Consider the following 20,767-nt stretch of genomic DNA (forward strand, 5'->3'; position numbering starts at 1 on the left):
ATCAATGGGAACTGATGTGACAGATTTAGGAACCAGAATTCTACCTTAATCATCTCTGCATTCTAGCCCCATACCTGTACCTAGCTGGTACTCAGTAATCTTTTTTAAGTAAATGACGGTAGACCTTAACAAGACTTAATAATGAGTTATTGTTGAAGCAGTCGAAGAGGGGAGGAATCTGGAATTCCCCTTGATCTTTGGCTTGAGTGACCTTTGAACAGTAGTGCCATTCACTGCCATAGAGAGGGCAGGAGAGGCAGGGCACCCATGCAGCAGTGCACCTGCTACCTACTGAATGAGTGACGTGGCCCAGCAGAACACTGTCCACCATGGATGTGCCAGTCTTGAAAGCAGAGACCTACATAGAAAAGAGTGGGGAAGGAAAACTACAAACTTTCTCTTCTTTCTTGGGTGTGGGACCAGCATAAGACCATAGTGTGAAATAGACAAGGCTTCCTGCTTTCCTTTCTTTGCTGCTTCTCTCTTTTTTTTTTTAATTTATTTTATTTATTTACTTTTGTTTGTGTTGGGTCTTTGTTGCTGCTCGTGGGCTTTAGCTGCGGCGAGCGGGGGCTACTCTTCGTTGTGGTGCGCGGGCTTCTCACTGTGGTGGCTTTTCCTGTTGAGGAACACAGCCTCTAGGTGTGCAGGCTTCAGTAGCTGCGGCGCGTGGGCTCAGTAGTTGTGGCTCGTGGTCTCTAGAGTGCAGGCTCAGTAGTTGTGGCGCACGGACTTAGTTGCTCCGCGACATGTGGGATCTTCCTGGACCAGGGCTCGAACCCATGTCCCCTGCATTGGCAGGCGGATTCTTAACCACTGCGCCACCAGAGAAGCCCCTCTTTGCTGCTTCTCTTAACTTCTGTTATCTTCCTCTCTGAGACGGCAGGTTTTCCTATCTCTGTCACCACCTTCTCAATTAATGAATAGTTGGAGGAGGGGAGATCAACAGGAATAATGCTTTCACTCTCTTTGAGCATCCCAGTCTCTACAATTACTCATCTCCTCTCCTGGTTTCAGAAATCTTATTTCCTCAACTGTGTCACCCTGGAGATGGCAGGAAACCAGCCTCATTAAATGCATCCATTACTACTGTGTAAATGACTGACAGGGATCCCTTTAATTACCCTCTAGCTAATTATTTGAATTTCCAAAGGAGGCTACTCCTTTCCATACTCCACCAAAGTGAGAGCTCCCATCAACCCTTGTTGAGATGGGGGCAGTGAAGTGGAGAGTTTTTCCGTCACCATTCAGGCAAGCCAGGCCCTGCCCTGGAGTTTTGCTCTGGGGCCATCTCTCCTCCACTAGTCCTGTTCTCATAGGATTTTTGCTTCCTGCATTCTGAGTTACCCTGTTTCCTAGTACAGCAGAAGTGCCATGCTGCTCTGGTCCTACTGGGAAGTGTGGCTGGTCTAGGGCGGCATGTCCCTACTGGGAAGGGAACAGCCCAGAGACCACACTCAGTGGTGATGTTTCCTTACTGCCTGAGGTTGAGAGGCTCACCCACCAGCAGCAGGGCTCTCCCCTGCCACGTGTACATATGTGGTTAATGCCCCCTCTTCTTTCACAGCTCCAGAATGTACAATGTGTATCTGGCACTGTGCTGGTCACTTCACATACACCAGCCCCTTGTCTTTGTAACAGTCTGTGAGAGAGCATCCTTATGCCCATTGTATAGATGGGGAAATTAAGACTCAGAGAGAGAAAGTAATTTACTCAAGGCCTCATAGCTAGGAATTGTGGAAGAGCTCAGATTCAGGGCTAGGTCGGGCTGCCTCCAGAACCCCATATCCTGTCTGCTGTCACGTGGCCTCTGGGATGGTGGTTTAGACACAGGCAGCTTTTGGATGGGAAGACCGAGAACCCAGGAAACATGTTGGGGTTTCTATTAAAATATTAATCATGCAGTCAATTCGCCGAACAGTCATAAAGGGATAAACAAAACAATATATCACAAGGCAGAAGAGAAAGAGCTTGTTGTAATTCCTAGAGGGGATGTTCTTTTACCGTTCCCCATTGCCTCCTATTTAAAGTCCAAACTCGTTTGTTTAGAATTGATTACGGAAACTTTTGGAAAATCTCAATAAATAAAAAGGGGGAGGGAGGAAGAGAAAGAGGTAAGTAACTACCATCAGTCTAGACTTTTTCCTTTCCTTCCTGCTGTCTCTGTAATCATCTAAAACAATGAACAACACTTAGCGTCACAAAGTGCGCTTTTCTTATAATAGGAGGTCATGAACGTCTTTCCAAAAAATAGTTTTGAATTTTCATGCAGCTGCACCTGTTAATAGTATGATTTCTTCCACGTCTTCAGTGGTTATAAGGTCTTTACCGTCATGAGAGTAAATAGTCAACTATTATATCTCCATGGTGTTATTTTTCATATTTAACTCTGATTCATCAAAAATATATCTTGTTGGCGCTTCCCTGGTGGTGTAGTGGTTGAGAGTCCGCCTGCCGATGCGGGGGACGCGGGTTCGTGCCCCGGTCCGGGAAGATCCCACATGCCGCGGAGCGGCTGGGCCCGTGAGCCACGGCCACTGAGCCTGCGCGTCCGGAGCCTGTGCTCCGCAACGGGAGAGGCCACAACCGTGAGAGGCCCGCGTACCGCAAAAAAAACCCAAAAAACAAAACAAAACAAAAAATATATCTTGGTGTAGTGTATGAAGCAAAGCTCTAACTTGATTTATTTCCCCCCCTGTAGCCAGTTTTCGTGATCTAATTGTTGAAAATCCTTTAATGTCCATTAGTTTGGACATTTCTTTATTATATAAAATATTACATTCTGATAGGTGCCAGGGCCTCTCTCAGGACTATCTGGTCTGTTGTGCTGATTGTTCTCTTGACTATTAGACTAGTATATACACTTTTAATAATGGTAGCTCTATAATGTTGTCAGTGGCAGAGAAAATCCCCTTCCTTACGCTGATTTTTCAAACAATTTCTTCGCTGTTTGATCTGTTTACTCCTTCATGTGAAATTTATTCATATTTCTTTTTTTCTTTTTTTCATCATGTGAAATTTAGAATCAGTTGGTTAAGTTTTAAGATCTCATTCTTAATTTGGCTCAAATTGCTTTAAACCTTTATATTAACTTGAGGAAGATTAATATTATACTATGTAGTCTCTCCAGTCGGGACCTTGATACAATTTTCTGTTTTTAGACTTTCTCTCTTAGTGGGTTTTTGTCATTTACTCCATATAAGTTCTATGTATTTCTTGCTAGGATTATGTCTAGGTTTTTTTTTTTTTTTTTTTTTTTTTTTTTTTTTTTTTAGCATTTTTAAAATTGCTGTTGTGAATGAGAACATGGAAAATTTTTCCATATGTCTTTTCATTTGCTTTGCTGGAATAGAATTAAGCTGTTTTCTTCTCTTAATTCTGGTACAATCCAGCCACTTTGCTGAGCAACTTCTTATTGATTCTGTGGTGTTTTAGTTCATTCTTTCGAGTGTTCCAGAAGCAAATAAGTGCCCTTTTGCTTTCCAGAGCTACACCTCTCTGTCTGTGTTAAGTCTGGGTCCTTGTCATGGAGCTCCTTGTGGGTAGGTGCCCACCTCACCTCTGTCTCCCCGAAAAGTGCCAAGCACACAGTGGGTGCTCAGTAAGTGTCCTTTGAATGAGGGTGAAGGAACCGTAGGCCAAGGAGGTCATCCTTGGTCTTGGGTGCAGGCCCACAATGGGTCATTCTGATTCAGGATTTGCATCTCAGTCTTATCAGAAAGTTGGGGGCTTTGGACCCCAGGGCGTCTGATGCAGGCCCCTCAATAGAGACCTGAAGCCAATTGTCTCCTTCCATCCAGAGGGGCAGGGGTGGCTAGTTTCCCTGGGGAGACCCCATTTGGGGCAGAAGGGGCTTAAGAAGAGGACCCAGCAGAGACTGTGGTCCCCCCAGCAAGTCTTGCTCTCCCTCCAGCCAGGCCACCCTAGGGGTCCCCTTCCCAGGCCTGGAACACTCTTTCTAAGGAAGGGTCACTCACCTCGGTCTCAGCCCCTCTCCCATGGATCCAAAGCTAGGAAAATGACAACTGGTTCTAGTTCTCCCTTTATTTCTATAGCGTATCTAATTGCCCACATCTATTAGAATTCTGTTCTTTAATTAAAAACATAGGTAATATCAATACATTCACAAGGTTCAAACGCGAGAGCAACCTAAAAGGCATACAGTGAAATGCCTCACTCCACCTCTTCCCTGCCCCATCCTGTAAATACTTTTATTAATTTGTATCCTTTCAAGGTTTCTTTATTCAAATGCAATCAAATATGAATATATTCTTATTTTTTTCCATTCTTACACAAAAAGCAGCATCCTATAATGCACTTTTGTGTTGTTTTTTGGCTGCATTGGGTCTTCGTTGCTGCACGCGGGCTTTCTCTAGTTGCGGTGAGCGGGGGCTACTCTTCATTGTGGTGCGCGGGCATCTCATTGCAGTGGCTTCTCTTGTTGCGGGGAATGGGCTCTAGGCACACAGGCTTCAGTAGTTGTGGTGTGTGGGCTCTAGGGCGCACGGGCTTTAGTAGTTGTGGCACGCAGGCTCAGTAGTTGTGGCGCCCAGGCTTAGTTGCTCCACGGCATGTGGGATCTTCCTGGCCCAGGGATCGAACCTGTGTCCTCCCCTGCTTTGGCAGGCAGATTCTTAACCACTGCGCCACCAGGAGAGGTCCCCTATAGTACACTTCTACGCCTTGATTTTTTTACTTAAAATATACATTGTCATAATTGAACACATTATATGGTAGTCACTGTTCTAACCTTTTATATATATGAACTCATCGAATCCTCCTAATACTCCTATTATCATCCTTGTTTTGCCAGAGAGATTCTTCCATATAATGAACTTTCTCAGTTTTTTTCAGCTTCATAGTACTCCATTGTACAGGTGCATTGTCATTTATGTAAGTCATTGCCTAGTGATGGGCACTTAGGTTGTTTCTATTCTTTGCTATTATGGACTGTGTTACGTTGTACAAATGTTATTTTTTATGTATGGAGATAGAGCTGCAGAAAAGATATCCAGAAGGGAGAGTGCTGGGTCAAAGGATAAATACATTTGTAATTTTGATGAATACTGCCAAATTGCCCTCTGTAGAGTTATTCATTTCCTTTCATAATTGCTTCACATTTCTCCTTAGTAGTGTCTAATTAGGGAGCACTAATATTTCAGGCAATTATAATCATAGTCTTCTAAAAAAACATTCATGTAGGGCTTACCTCATTTGATCCTCTCCAGCACTCCCATATGAGGTAGGAATTATCCCTATTTTACAGGTAAGAAAACTGAGGTGCAGAGAGGTTAAATGACCTGCCAAGGAAGGGCACAGAGCTGAGGTCAGATCCACATCTGCCCAGCTTTTTTCTCTGTTCCACCTGCCGCTTACCACAGCCACTGGCCCTGCCTCTGGGTGATGTGGGTCTCTGTTACTTAGATCCGATTTCCTGAGGCTGGAGGAGCTCCAGGCTCATGACCCAGTGGCAACCCCCATCCCACTTTCCACACACTTCTCTGTCTCCAGAAAAGCTTTGCTAGCGTGGCATAAGTCTCCTGTGTTTGAGCAGGAGGGTCAAGCCCTGGGACCTTACCACATTGGGTGACTTGGGAAGGTTGAGAGCTGGCAAAGCTGAGGGACTTAGTACCTGGTTTCAAGATTTTAGAATTGGGTCGGCCAGCAGGCTCTCTGGGACAAGTTGATCTCAGTAATTCAAGCCGAAGTGGCCCCAGCTAAAATCCTTTCTCCTGGCCTCAGGTGGGCTAACTTATTATTTTCATTCCTGGTGAGAGTAAATTACAGCAGTATTTCTAGGGAAGTAACTAATATTTTTCCTGGTAATATTTGAAGAAGCAGCACTGCAGTGTTTCAGAGCATGGACTCTGAGCCAGGCTGCTTGGGTTTTTATATTAGTTCCCTGTTGCTGCTGTAACATTTACCACCAATTTAGGGACCTAAACCATTAGAGATATATCGTTTTGTACCTCTGGAGGTCAGAAGTCTGAAATGGGTCTCACTGAGCTAAAATCAAGACGTCAGTAGGGCTGTGTTCCTTCTGGAGGCTCTTGAGGAGAATCCATTGTCTTGCCTTTTCCAGCTTCTAGAGGCTGCCTGCGTTCTGTATTTCATGATCCCCTTCCGTCTTCAAAGCCAGCTGGGTAGTGTCACTGTGACCTCTACTTCCATCATCACCTCTCCCTTCTCTCACTCTCCTGCCTCCTGCCTCTTTCCTTTATGAGGACTCTTGTGCTTACATTGGGTCTACCCAGATAATCCAGGATAATCTCCCCATCTCAAGATCCTTAATGTAATCACACCTGTCAAGTCTCTTTTATGTAAGGTACCATATTCAGGTTCCAGGAATTAGTACTTGGATGGGGGCCATTATTCTGCCTACTACAATTTGCACCTGGACTCTACCGCTTACTAATTGTGTGACCTTGGACAAGTTATTGTACCTCTTGCTCAGTTTCCCCATCCTTAAAATAGGGATAATAATAATCCCCACTCCATAGGATTGTTAGAAGGATTAAATGAGTTGATATTTGTCAAATGCTCATAATAGGGTCTGACACATAGTAAATGCTATGGAAGTGTCTGCTGGCTAAAATATATTAAATAGATAAAAATATACATACTCTTTGATCTAGCAATCCTATTATTTTGTAATGTATTTCATAGAAACAAAAGGATGCATGCATTAGGCTACAGAAAGCATTGTGCATATTGGGGAGAAATGCACAAACAGGAAATCACTGGAATGTCCATTAACAGGATGAATGAATCAGTGTGGTCCATCTGGAATGTAAAGAAGCTATTAAGGAGAATACATCAGATCCATACTTGTAGACCTAGAGGAGTGTCCTGAACAAAAGTTCAATTAAAGGAGGAAGTTACAAAGGTTTAGCATGCTCATATTTTTGTTTTTAAGAACATCAACCTGCCCAAAAGTGTTGTAGATATTTGAGCCAATTATTTAAACTCTGAATGTCTTGGTTTCTTTATCTGTGGAATGAGGATAACAGTAATTCTCCCTTAAGAAACTCTACGGAGGATTAAGTGGAATGAAATGTATCAAGTCTTTAGAATTCTGCTAGCAGCCCCATAATCTGCATATCTATGTAAAGCTGTTTGAATAGAGAGAGGTGTGAAGGATGCACCCAGGGTGCTCACCTGGTTGCCTCCGAGGTGAGGTGGGGAAAGGAAAGGAAATTCGGAAAGGCTGGGAAGAGATGATTCACTTTCTTGTTGTACGTCTTTGCATTGTTCCACGGATGGAGGCTAGCTATTATTACTTTAGTAACTTTTGATGTTCTAATACGTTTTATTGGTAGTTTGGATACTATCACCATAACCACAAACACTGAATTGAGAAAAGCACGAACGTAGAAACATACCATGATTCAAAGTTTTGTAATTTTTGAAGAGGAATTTAATAACAAATATAAAGAGAAAAAAAGCAGGCGAGCCCTAAATCAGGCCAGCCCTATGTGTCCGCAGCATCTACTGCCGAGGCTGCTCCAAGCCGCTGTGCTGCTCGTGTGCGCTCCTGGATAGGGGCCACAGCGAGCTCAAGTGCGACATCAGGACGGAGATCCAGCAGCGGCAGGAGGAGCTGGACGTCATGACCCAGGACCTGCAGGAGCAGGACCGCGCCTTTGGCGCGGCGCAGGCGCAGATGACCTCGGCCATCAGCCAGCTGGGCCAAGTGCGCGCGGACATCGAGGAGCTGATCCGCGCGCGCGTGCGCCAGGTGGTGGAGCACGTGCTGGAGCTGGAGCGTCAACTGCTGGAGGGGGTGAATGCACGGTACCAGCGTGATTACCAAGAGATAGCAGGCCAACTGGGCCGCCTGGATGCTGTGCTGCAGCGCATCCGTACGGGCAGCATGCTTGTGCAGAGGATGAGGCTCTATGCTTCCGACCAGGAGGTGCTGGACATGCACGGCTTCCTGCGTGAGGCACTCCACCAGCTGCGCCACGAGGAGCCCCAGAGCCTGCAAGCTGCTGTGCGCACGGACAGCTTCGACGAATTCAAGGTGCGCCTGCAGGATCTCGCCTCTTGTATCACCCAGGGCACAGGTAAGCCACCCTCATGGCTGGCCTGTTTATCGTTTAAGGGCTTGGGCCTTGCCACTGTCCCTTGGGAAAGGCGGGGTAGAGAAGATCAGTTCCGTATGACAGGAAAGGAAACTGGGGTTTTTATTGTCTCTTGGGTTTGATCACATCATAGGTTACAGGGTGCAGGATAAATCTGGGGGAGAGGAGGCACTGACGTGAGGCTGAAGCCACCCAGAGGGGTCACGTTTGACTGATTAACAAGGTCCTATGGATTAGCTGCGATCTTGTGACCCTAGAGGAAGTTAAGAAACGACAAAGCTGAGAACCAGACCCTGTATCATTTTAGCCCCAGAGGGACCAACCACTTGAGGAGGTTCTCTTAAGCCACCTGTGTCCAGCAACAGAGAAGTTAACTTGAACATGAGGTATGGGCAGAGGAGCTGAAAACCACTCCCCCTATCCCCTGTGGTTGGGTGCTTACCCAGAACCATGCTGGGGCTCAGCGGAGGAGACCTTTTTCCCCTGGGATGGCCCGCCATCTGGACCAGCTGCCAACCTTTATGGGCCCTGCCTTGTACTGGGCACTTGGGAAGTATGGAGACAGCACACCAGTTCCTGACCTGGAGTTGTCCAGTCCAACTGGGAGACAAGGTTGGGTGGGGCACATTACATAGCTGAGGAATGAGACAGTGCTTGGCTCTGTAATACAAATCCAGGAGTTGCAGCACCTTTATAGGAGCTGGAGATATCAGGGGGGTTCCAAGAGACAGGGGGTACACTAGAGGGTCTCCAGGGTGGGGAGGCTTTAATGGCTCTTTGACAAAATCTCTAGGCTGGACTCTGAGGTCTGGTCAGCTGGTGTGAGGATGCCCTTACTGGGTAAGGGGAGGGAGGCTGCAGAATCTGAGAGTTCTCAGGTAGGTGCCAGTGATGGAGACCTTGCTCACTCCTGCCCTTGGAGACAGTGGACGTGGGCTTATAAAAGTGCAGTACTAGAGTGAGCATGGACTTATGCCTTCTCCACCTAGGTGGTGACTGTTACCCCATGTACAGGAAATGACCTGCATAGAGTTTAAACAGCTTGCCTTGGGTGTTGTAACCGGGAAGTGGCAGAGAAAGGAGTTATTTTATTCTGAAGCATGAGAGATTTAGATTTAATAAAAACAGGGTGCAGGTCAGAAGAGTATCACGGAGCTCTCACTATGCAGAGAAATCAGTGAGCAGCAAACGGTGTTAGGATTGTCCATGCTTTGCCTTGGTGGTAGCCCCAAGATGGAGAGAGCTGTGCTTGGGGCTTGGAGCCAAAGGCAAGCACTCTCTAGTGCTACCTTTCTCTTCCTTCTGGCTGAGTTCATGCCCATTATAGTCAGGGAGCTTTCTTTCCAGTTACAGCCCCTCCATGGAGCTTCCTCAGTGCTGCCAGAGGCCCTGGAGAATGGGTCTCCAGGAAAAGCAACGGGAATGTTTCCTTTGTCACTGTCCTGAGACAGGATGCTTCTCACCAGGGATGTCTCTGACCTGCCTGTGACCTTCTCTGTGTTCTCCAGATGCAGCTGTTAACAGGAGAGCCAGCCCAGAAGCTGCCCGCACTCCCAGAGACACTTCTGACGTTCCCCTGGTGAGATGGGCTTGAGGTCTGAAGGGGAGGTGGTATGTCCTGCCGGTCAGGTGGGTTGGGAGTTCCCCTGTGTAAGGAAGGAAACTGAGTCTTGCTCTCCCTGTGTCTGCAGGCAGTAGAGGAGAGAGAGCACCTGAGAGAGGGACAGCAAGGACCTGGACTGGAGCCTTCAGTGGGAGGGAACAAAGGAAGGGCTGGCTGGCTGGCTCTGGGCTCCTAAATGCCAAAGTAGCTCTTGATGGGTTCAGGAGGGGTTAGGCCCAGGGATGGACAGGAGATAAAGGAGGTGGTCGCTGGTAGGCAGGCCCTTGATAGATGCGGCAGATGACCCTCCCCTCCGTGTGCCCCACCCCAGGTATGTGGACCTTCCCCTCGTCTCCCCCCACACATGGATCTTGGAGACAAATGGAGAATGGGGCCAGGAGTCAGACAGTGATCACAGCAGCCTGGGTTCTATCGGTGTGATTTCAGGGCCAGCATAGTTCCAAGGACCATAGTTTTCAGGGTTTGGAAGTGCCCACACTCCCTCTAATGTTGGCATTACCTCTGCAGCACCCCTGACCTGTGGCTGTCCAGCTATCATGCACACCCTCCAGGGACAGGAAGCTCACTCATTGTTGAGGCAGCCACTCCCATCGCTGGACTGCTCTGACTTAGAGTGCGTCCCTGGGTGGAAATGCAACGGCATCCCTTTAGCCTGTCCTCTTGGGTGCTTGCATGCATGGCTCCTCTCTGCCAGGATAAGCTTCTTCAGTTTCTTCTTGGACCGGGCATCTGGTCTGCTCCCCATCCTGGTCATGCAGGTGTACGTGCCTATCGAGGATCTGGGCCCAGGACTGACTGGTCCTCCGTGGAAAGCAAGTCTTATGGTGAGGGTGTTCAGCCTTTCTAGCTTTGCCATGGCATGGCCTATAGGAGAGAGAGATTGCTGTACGCTGAGGCAATCAGGAGAGGCTTCCTGTTAGGAGGCAGAACTTAGGATCTGAGAGTTTCAAAGCTAGGAGGTATCTTGGATTCTGACCTTCTCTTGTACAGAGAATGAAGCTAAGGCTCCCAGAGAGGGTGTGACTTAACCTGAGGCCACACAGCAAGCTAGGGGCAGGACTTGAAGCCACTTCCTAACTGCCTTGGGTACTGCATTCCCATATACCCATATACAAAAGTAAAAAACACCAGGGGGGAACCTCCCTGGTGGTCCAGTGGTAAAGACTCCACACTTCCACTACAGGGGGTGCAAGTTCGATCCCTAGTTGGGGAACTAAGATTGCATGTACCTCGCAGCACACCCTAAAAAAATAAATAAATAAAAATAAAATAAGATGGTGCATTAAAAAAAAAAATAAAACAACGATAAAAATAAATAAATAAATAAAATAAAACAAAAACCATTAAAAAAATAAATAAAACAAAAAAACACCAGGGGAGTTCTCTGGTGATCTAGTGGTTAGGATTCCAGGCTTTCACTGCCGTGACCTGGGTTCAACATCCCGCAAGCCACATGGTACAGCCAAAAAAAAAAAAGTTAAAAAAGGACATTTTAGCCCATTTTTTTTAACATGAAAAAACACATTTTATTGCACTTAAGTTATAAGAAAATAAAATTTCTAAGTGAACCAAACCATAGACACAATCCCTTTAAAGGTTGTTTTCCTCCATCATGTCAGGTTGTTACATAACTAAAATTAACCAACTTGAATCTGATTGTTTTAAATCAGACTATAAATAAAACAAAAAAATAAACCAGAAGAGGGAAAAAAAAGATCACCTAGGATAGTGTTAAACCACTTTCACAGTTCAGCTTGAGTTGTGGCTCTTGGAGAATGAGGCAAACCATTTGACTTTTTCATTCATTTTGCTTGTTTGCGTGTGACGCCTTTGCTACAAAAACTGGGTAGTTTCTGCTTTGTCAGTTACTCAGAGCAATAAAACTGTAACAGTTGTTTTCCCAAACACTGTAAAACACTAAGACTGACCAGCAACTTAACTTTGTTTTATATACTTTTAAAATATTTTGTGAGTTTTATTATGTATGTTCATCCATTCACCACAGCCCTCAAAAAGAAAAGTTTCTCTGCAGAACAGGCGGCAACAGCTCTGTTCCAAGGAATGTGTTTTAATTTTTGCCCAGATAAAAGAAAGTAAGCTTTGCACACACACTCAGTTCTTTACTTGCAGGCATACTTCACTCCTTATTTTCTGAAACTCTCCCATTCTCAGCCTCTTAGAGGCACAGATGGTTCAAGTTTCAGTTAGCCCATTTTCTGGATAAGCAATACAATCACATGGTCAGAAACAAAAACCTAAAAGTAATAATGTCTCTCTCCCACCTTGTCCCCTGTCTGTCCAGTTCTTATACCCATATTCCTATCTTTATTAATTTTTACATATCCTTCCAAAATTTCTTTATGTAATTACAAGCAAATATGACTATATATATTTGCTTTCCTTTTTTTTTTTTAATCCAAAAGTAGCACAGTACCACATATACATAGTATTGTGCCCTAGGCATAATAGTATTTGGGAATTCTTTGTTTTTTTTAATTTAATTTAATTTAATTTTATTTTTTTGGCTGCGTTGGGTCTTCATTGCTGCGTGTGGGCTTTTCTCTGGTTGCGGCGAGCGGGGGCTACTCTTCGTTGCAGTGCACGGGCTTCTCATTGCAGTGGCTTCTCCTGTTGCGGAGCACGGGCTCTAGGGCGCGGGCTTCAGTAGTTGTGGCGCACGGGCTTAGTTGCTCCGCGGCATGTGGGATCTTCCCGAACCAGGGCTCAAACCCGTGTCCCCTGCATTGGCAGGCGGATTCTTAACCACTGTGCCATCAGGGAAGCCCCAGTATTTGGGAATTCTTACCTTATCAGTAGACAGGGAGCTTCCTGATGCCTTTTTGCATCTGTACAGTGGTCCATTAGGTGGATGTAGCATGGTTTATTTTTAGCTGACTCCTTGGCTATTTAGGTTGTTTTGGCATTACAAACAGTGCTAGAATGAAAAATGTCCCCAAAGAAATCATATGAATGATAGTTGAAAGTGCCCTGGGTCCACAGAGTGCACTGTCTTCCAGGTGCCAGTCGCTGGTTAATGAACAGCAAGAGAGCCCGTACTCTTGTGTGAATAAGGTCTAGGCGTTTTGCCAGGTCTTGTCTTGTGACCTCTCACTACCACCTACTAAGCAGTTTGAACTTGGAGCCTCAGAAGAATCCTCTTCCTGAAAAGTCTCTTGCTTTCACTTTGGTAATAGGCTTGGGGGTGAGGGTGGATAGAGCTGGGGAATGGAAGTGGGTCACGTGCCACGCGTGCAAAGGACAGGTGTGGCCGCTTGAGGGTGGCAGGCATGGTCTGGTTGTGCCAGAAGAAAGGCAACTCTTGGACCCACATTCCTGCCTTAGGAGGCAGGAACTGGGCTCCTAGGGCCAACACTCATCCCTCTTGAAACTGCTGGTGTACTTTCATCGCCACCCTGTGCCTGTAGGCAGAGAGGATGAAAAACACCAACAGGCTTAACTAGGAGCACGTGGGTGGGACAGTGGCTCGGACATTTTCCCTCCTCTATTTCTCACAGGCTCTTTTTGCAGTGACGTCACAATACAATGGAAAAAAATAAATTGTTTTAAAACTGTAAAACAACTATAAATCAGGCATCATGATTTTTTTTCTTTACTGAGCCCCCATGTGTGTCCCCTGCTTCATTAACATTGCAGGGGGTGTCAGGGAGGATGGGACAGAGGTGGAGAGGAGCCCAGCCCTGTCTTGGGGGAGTTCACGGCCCAGGTGGAAAGAGGTTCTCTTACATGCCAGCAGTTTGCGGAGACACACACGAAGGACAGACCAGGACCTTTTCAACTCTTTCATTTTTAATGGTGATCAAATACATACAACATAAAATTTGCCTAGAAGTGGAATTGCTGGATCATATACTAATTCTGTTTTTAATTTTTGAGGAACCACCATACGGTTTTCCTTAGTGGCTGCGTCATATTCTGCGTGACCACCGACAGTGCACAGCGGTTCCAACTTCTCTACATTTCTCATTCACACTGTTTTTTTAATAGTGGCCGTCTTAATGAATGTGAAGAGTGGTTTAAACTTTTTTGACCACCACCCACTGTAAAAAATATAGTTTACATCTAACCTACAGGGTATATACATGCACATACCTGTAGCTGAAACAGAAGTTTTGCAAAACAAATTACGCTTATAAACATGGGAGGTACTCTAATTTTCTGTTCTGTACTAGTCTATGTAATACAAAAAAATGCTAGTCATGACATTGCTTTCATGATCCACTCATGGGTCACAACTGTAGCTCGCAGAACACTGGCACAGGGAGTGCTGTGGAGATTGTGTACTTTCCCTAGAGGCCTGGGAGAATATGACCTGGGAGATCATCCCCTCGCCCCTTCCCACACACAGGTGCGCTCTCTGATCCGGCTCTCCTCCCTTTCTGTAAAGATGTTGAGAAAAAGAAACCCGGGAAACAAGGAGGAGGGAAGGAAATCAGTCCATTATAGCCAATGATTTGGGAGCCCACATTTCACATGAAAGCACTCGACACCAAGAAGAGCCCCACCTCAGGGTCCCGGTCCCCAGCACATGGCCTGTCGTGCGGGGCTTTCCCTGCCTTCCCCAGCCTGGGCTCGGCCAGGTAATCCCTGCTGTTCGCCCCGTGAGGGTGGGCCTGACCATGTCGCCCACCACATGGGAGGCACAGAGCTTGTCCCGAGGAAGGCACATCCCTGGCCTCATCCTCTTACAGCCCAGTGCCTGGCTTTTCTCTGCTCAACCCAGAGCCCCCTCCAGCTGTGTGGGAATCCCCTTCCTTCACTGGGTGGGCCGACCGCAGGCTACTGATGGATGGTCATCCACTGAGCGCACAGGGCCTGTGAGGTGCCAAGGGGTCAGGATTGCAGGCAGGAGTGGCAGGCCAGGGCCCCTGGATTGAGCCCCGGAGGCCGGGCCTCCCCTTTCGGAGGGACACTCGCCACGTCACCCACTTGGTTCCAGCAAAAGGTCCGGCTTATTCTTCAGTGTCACACGGTAGAGAAAGATGGTACAGAGGGATGTTAAAGGATACAGTGGGTGCAGGAAGGGAACTTGCATTTCAAAAACACGATTCAAGCCCTGGTCCAGGCCCTTATTAGGTATGTGACCTTAGGAAATCACTTCACCTCTTTGTGCCTCGGTTTCCTTCTCTGTAGATAGGCAATAATCGTAATATAGTACCATCCTCTTTTTCTAACGATAATTTTATTGTAAAATTCACATAAGAAAATTCACCGTTTTAACTATTTTAAAGTGTACAATCCAGTGACATTTAGTACACTCACAGTCTGGTACAACCATCCGACCTCTAGTTCCAGAGTACTTTCATTACCACAAAAGGAAACCCAGTACCCATGAAGCAGTCACTCCTCACTTCCCCTCCCCCAGCCCCTGGCAACCACCAATCTGCTGTCTCCGTGCATTGGCACCTCTGAATATTTCATATAAATGGAATCATACAGTATGTATTCTTCTGTGGCTGGCTTTTCACTCAGCCTGATGTGTTCAAGGTTCATCCACGTTGTGTGTGTCAGAACTTTATTCCTTTTTGTGGCTGGATAATATTCCCCTGAATGGCTATCCCACATTTTGTTTATCCATTCATCAGCTGATGGACATTTGGGTTGTTTCCACCTTTTGGCTATTGTGAACAGGTGACAGGGAGGCCAGTGTCAGCTCAGTGGAAGGATTTCCTCCCTGTTATGACTTTGCAGCTGGAGACGAACTGCTTCCATTAGTAGTGAGCACTTTGTCTCTGGAGTTGTCTAGGCTGGGCCTGTTGTCACACGAGCCTTGAGTTGTTGGGCAGTGTGATCCCTGAGGTCATCTTTCAGCCCCGTTAGGATGTGCAGGCATTGAAGTGGTCCCTGGATGCCAGCATCTCAGGGTCACAAGGGAGTGAAGTCATGGAGGCTGTGGGGAGGATTTCTGGTGCCCAATAGGCTCTGGGCTTTGGACTGGGCAGCCTGCACCTGTTTCTGGGTGAGGCCTTGGGGACTGGGCTGACCCCAGGCCTGGGAACCTGGCCCTTGTCCTGCTGCCTGGTCATTTCTGACTACCCTCATTTCCTGACTTTGCAGCCAGAGGAGGCGCAGAAGGCCCAGGTGCAGGCCCCAGGATTGAGTGTGGTACAGCCGGTGCCAGGGGCACACCCTGTGCCAGTGTACGCCTACTCCATCAAAGACCCCTCCTGCAGAGAGGTAAGGTTCTCCCCCGCCCTCCCCTCCCCTCCCGAGGGCCCAGGTCCTCCTGGGCGGTAAGAGGTGGAGCTGAAGTGAGAATCCAGACCTCAATAGGCACCTACTCTACATTCTCCCTGCTCTTGGTTGCCCTGTCAGGAAGCTCCTCTCCAAGCATGAGCCCCTCCCAGGGCAGTCAGAGGCCAGCAGAGGTCGGTGGTCAGTGGTCACCAGCAGGGCCAGTGTGCATGCTGACCTGGGAGGGCATCCTTTATAGAGAGGCGTGATCTGAGTGGCAGATAGCAGAGAGAAGAGCAGGAGCAAAGGGCACGGGGGGCACATGTTCCTGCCACCCAGGTTTCGTCTCTGCCCGCTGCCCCAGTGGGAGGCTCCTGACCCTACCCTGTGACTCCCCACTGCACAGGAGGTCTCCAACACAGCCACACCACAGAAGAGGAAGTCCTGCCAGACCGAGTGCCCCAGGAAGGTCATCAAGATGGAGTCTGAGGAGGAGAAAGAGTCAAGGTTGGCTCGGAGCTCCCCTGAGCAGCCCAGGCCCAGCACCTCCAAGGCAGTCTCGCCACCCCACCTGGACAGGTCCCCCAGCCCCAAGACCCCCGTCATAGGAAATGAGACCTTCCTGCCCGACAGCAACCATGCGACCAACGACCCTGGGGAGGCAGGTAGGGAGGTGGGTGGGCAGCAGAGGCTGAGGCCTGCACGCTGTCCTCCAGGGGCTGGGTGGGACCCCTCTTCTGCATCCTGACCCTACCCACGGAGCCCAAAGCCAACAGCATTCCCTGTGTGTCCTGCCCTCAGCTGCCACCAAACGGGGAAGGGAAAGCCCAGGGTTTGTCTGGGGGATGAGAGTAGATAGTTTAGCTAGCCTGTGTTTTGCTGGGATGCCAGTGAGACGAGCGTGACGGGCCAAAGACCACATCTCCTTCGTTCCTTCCCCTAACACAGTCTTCGCACTCTTACAGAACCCAGCACTGTGCCTCTGCATGGGGTGGGTCTCCCCAAGCAATGTTTGTTGGTGGGTGCCTGGTATGTACCCAGAGAGGACTTGGGTAAAGTCCACACCCATCAGTTCCCAAATTTTTCTGCCACCTGCCTAAGGTACCTCGTTTGTCCTAGGTACCTTTTACGGCCCCTGCCAGAGAGGGAGTCCTTTCATGTGAGTTGAGGTCAACTCACAGAATTCTGGAATGTTCAAGACAGTTCTTCCTGGATCTGTTTTACCCAGAGTCCAGCTTTATTTTCATTCTAGGTCCCACACTGACCCCTGTTCCTGGTCACACTGAACCCCGACCCTGGTCACACACTCAGCCCTGACTGTTAATCCTTGCTCACAAATACTATTGGTAATCAGAAGGTTTTGATTAACCTAGATAAAGTATCTTTTTTAAAAACTAATTAAGTTGTTTCTTTATTTATTGGCTGCGTTGGGTCTTTGTCGCTGCACACAGGCTTTCTCTAGTTGTGGCGAGCGGGGGCTACTCTTCGTTCTGGTGCGCGGGCTTCTCATTGCGGTGGCTTCTCTTATTGCGGAGCACGGGCTCTCGGTGCGCAGGCTTCAGTAGTTGTGGCACGCGGGCTCAGTAGCTGTGGCTCGTGGGCTCTAGAGCGCAGGCTCAGTAGTTGTGGTGCACGGGCTTAGTTGCTCCGGGGCATGTGGGATCTTCCCGGACCAGGGCTCCAAACCTGTATCCCCTGCCTTGGCAGGCAGATTCTTAACCACTGTGCCACCAGGGAAGCCCGATAAAGTATCTTTTAACTCAAACATCTTGTGGCTTACGGAGCTGAGAAGTGAACGAACCAGTGTGCCGCTTTAGGACGGCAAAAGGTTCCAAACCAGGTGGTGCTTGTCACGCCCCCTCCACAGGTAGTAAATTCTGAATCACTCCAGGGCCAACAGCTGAGTTCACAGGCAAGGCACAGTACGCAGTGATGGAAAGCCACCTTGAATAACCCCTCTGCACAAGCAGAGCCACACTGGCACACACGCTGAACGTTCACATCCCCCGTTGCAGGGCACACGTCACCCACCCAGTTCACTGGCCTGCAAGGATTCCCACGGGAGAACACCCTGGGCCCCATCCACGGGCATCCCTGGCAGGCCCTAACATTGTCTCCCCTACCCCGTTTCAGAGGAGCGTGTCGTGGTGATCAGCAGCTCGGAAGACTCAGATGCCGAAAACTCGGTGAGTGGCTCAGAAGTTCGGCCTAGGACTCCTGCCTCCCCCCATTCCAGGTCCCAGGGGGCGCAGCCACAGCAGGTGACTCTCAGACTCGCGTTGCGCCTGGGGAATTTACCAGCAAGGCAGTGAGTCCTGAGCTGTCCAGAGGATAGTCTCCAAATGCCAGCTGTGGTCTGGATCACTCTGACCCTCCCTCCATACCAGGGCAGGAGCCTTCAGTAATCACATGTACTCTTCTGAAAAGCTGGGAGAGGGCTTCCTTCCAGGGCTCTGTCTCATTTCTGGACTAGCCAATGCCTGTGTCTGGAGCTTCCTTATGCATTTTCTGCGCTCTTAAGTCCTCGGTGAGGAGGGCGGACAAGCGTTCATTCCCTGGTTAATGGCAGCTGTTGAGGGCTCTCTGGGGGTGTGAGGGCACAGGGCAGCCCCATGCAGGGCCCAAACAAGCACGTGGTGACTCCATGTAAGAAGAACTTCTTTAAAGCCATCCCACAATGGAACAAGTGACCTTACGGGTTGTGACCCTTCTGTCCCTGGAGGTTTGTTAATGGAGGCTGGGCTGTCACCTGTCCAGGGGCAAAAGGGATCGGAATAGAGTGGAAGGTTGGACTGGGTGGCCCCTGAGGTCCCTTCCAGCCCTCAGTCTGAGGTTCTGTGTTGGAAAGCGTATGGAGCCCACGGAGACCGTCGCACCTCCCTCCTCGCCAGCCCAGCCTACGCCGAGAGCTCACCGAGCGTCCCGCCCCTGCTGGGCCTCTCATCTGCCCCGTGGCACATGCCGACCCCCCGCTTGGCCTCCCCATCATCCTGCAGAGCAAGCTGCCGTCCCTGATGCTGAGTGTCCCGGACAGCCTGCCGCTCACCAGGAGCAAGCTGCCGTCCACCGTGGGATCAACTTCCTATCACGCAGAGCACAAAGAAACCCGCGCCTTCGCCATATCTTCCGCCTGCCCCTCAGAGTGTATTGTGCCCCCATGTGGACTTGTTCTCCCTCCCAAGGGCCGGTCCAGGCCACCACCCCGGCCACCACCGGGACTCCCAGCCAACCTGCGGGTCCCCAGGAGTGTCCCGCCCGCCTCACAACGGCCAACAGCCAACCCCGCCGGGCGGGACGGGCAGCACGATCCCGCGGCCGCTCCCTCCGGGGCGCCCCGCGTGTGGCCCAGTGGCTCAACAACTTCTTTGCCCTTCCGCTCTCCTCTGTGTCTTCCCAACTTGATGCCTCTCTCAGGGGGGGGCTCGGGAGAGGCAGAGCACCCCAGACTCTTGGAGCAGGAGTCTCTCCTGGGGACTCTGGCAGAGCCCCCATGGAGAATCCTCAAGTCCAAGTCCCACTGGAAGTCCCTCCAAATGCATTCCCACCACCCCACCCTCCAAATAGGCCTCCCACAAGCACGGGCCCCTCGCAGACAAGCCTCTGAGAGCCCAAGTGCCTCCCTCCTCTGCAGCCCTGACCCTGGTCACCTTCCTCTTGTAACCATGTGGCCAACACACCCCCCTCTGCTCCCCAAGCCCCTCCACCCTGCTACCCAGCCCAGCCCACGCACCTAAAGGCCCTACACACAGTAGGCATCCAATACATCATCAGAGAGTGAACAAGGGAATGAATGGCTCCATGGACCTCTGGGTAAAGAGACAAGTCCTCCCCAGCCAGGGGGTTGTGACTGAGATTCAGGCCCTTGTTTCTCACATCCTCAGGCCTCTTTGCCCAAGACAAGGAAGCTTCTCTCACGCTTTGCACCTCCCACTGCCCCATCCCCCCACCCCAAGCCTTCCCACTGGGCCTCTGCCAGGATGTAAGCCCACTGAGGGCAGGGACTGTGTCGCTCCCAGGCCCTGGCAGGTACGGCTGCTCAATAAATACTTGTTGAACGATCACCCTTGCAAACCCTTCTTCCATGACCATCACATTCCCTGCTGGGCTTAGCCCTTCCCTGCAGGTGTTTTTTGTCTCCTCCCTGCACTGACGCTTGGTTCACCTGTGGGGCTGCTATGTCCCTCTTTCCCCCACACCCTGGGAGCATCAGAGGTGGGAGGTAGGTTCCAGGCCCTCTGTGCCTCCTGTTTGGGTCCCACCGTCTGGCAAGATCCCCTGTGCCTTTGAGGCTTGGGCTCTCCAGGTGAACCCCACTTGCCCCAGCTCATATCAGACATCCTCCTGCCTTCCCCCACGTAGGAAGACTGCCTCCTAGGTTTCCTCTCCCCACGCAGGTCCAGCCTTCCTGGGTGACTTCAACATCCGCCACCCTGGTCTCTCCTCACCTTGAGCTTTCAGGGATCTTTGCCCCATTCCCCTGCAGCTGCCAATCCCATCCCCCATGCCCCCTCCCACCAGACCTCGCCATCACTGAGAACTTTCCATCTCTAAACTGTCCCACGCAGACTCTGACCACAGCCTCCTGCTTGAGCTCTCAACCCGTTCCTTCCAGGACCTCTGCCCTCTCCCTCCCAGCTCCTTCTGCCTCTGCCTCCTGCCCACCAACCGGCAAGGTCCCCCATTTCAGCCAACCTTTCACCAGGATCTCAGTGCCCTGCCTCCCCCACCCGCCGGCGTCCTGGTAGCCTGCCCTCCAAAGACAACCCTGGAAGGATTTGGTAGCGTTCCCCTGCTCCACGCCGCCACCAGGAGGCCGACTTGTGTTGGAGAAAAGTCAAGGCGAGGAAAGCTACAAATGATTGTCTCC

The 20,767-nt window shown here is 49.6% G+C and overlaps 1 protein-coding gene across 2 annotated transcripts in view; it reads left to right on the forward strand.

Annotated features, from left to right (window-relative positions):
• Positions 1–20,767, forward strand: part of PML (PML nuclear body scaffold) — a 40,297-nt gene that overhangs the window by 12,737 nt on the left and 6,793 nt on the right. For both annotated transcript variants that reach the window (XM_065872859.1, XM_065872860.1), the window contains exons 3-7: positions 7,486–8,066; positions 9,593–9,663; positions 15,784–15,903; positions 16,307–16,565; positions 18,034–18,086. In XM_065872859.1, the coding sequence (XP_065728931.1) occupies positions 7,486–8,066; positions 9,593–9,663; positions 15,784–15,903; positions 16,307–16,565; positions 18,034–18,086 (1,084 nt within the window). The remainder of the gene's footprint in view (positions 1–7,485; positions 8,067–9,592; positions 9,664–15,783; positions 15,904–16,306; positions 16,566–18,033; positions 18,087–20,767) is intronic.

This window comes from Phocoena phocoena, chromosome 2 (assembly GCF_963924675.1).
Source record: "Phocoena phocoena chromosome 2, mPhoPho1.1, whole genome shotgun sequence".
NCBI classification, from domain to species: Eukaryota; Metazoa; Chordata; class Mammalia; order Artiodactyla; family Phocoenidae; genus Phocoena; species Phocoena phocoena.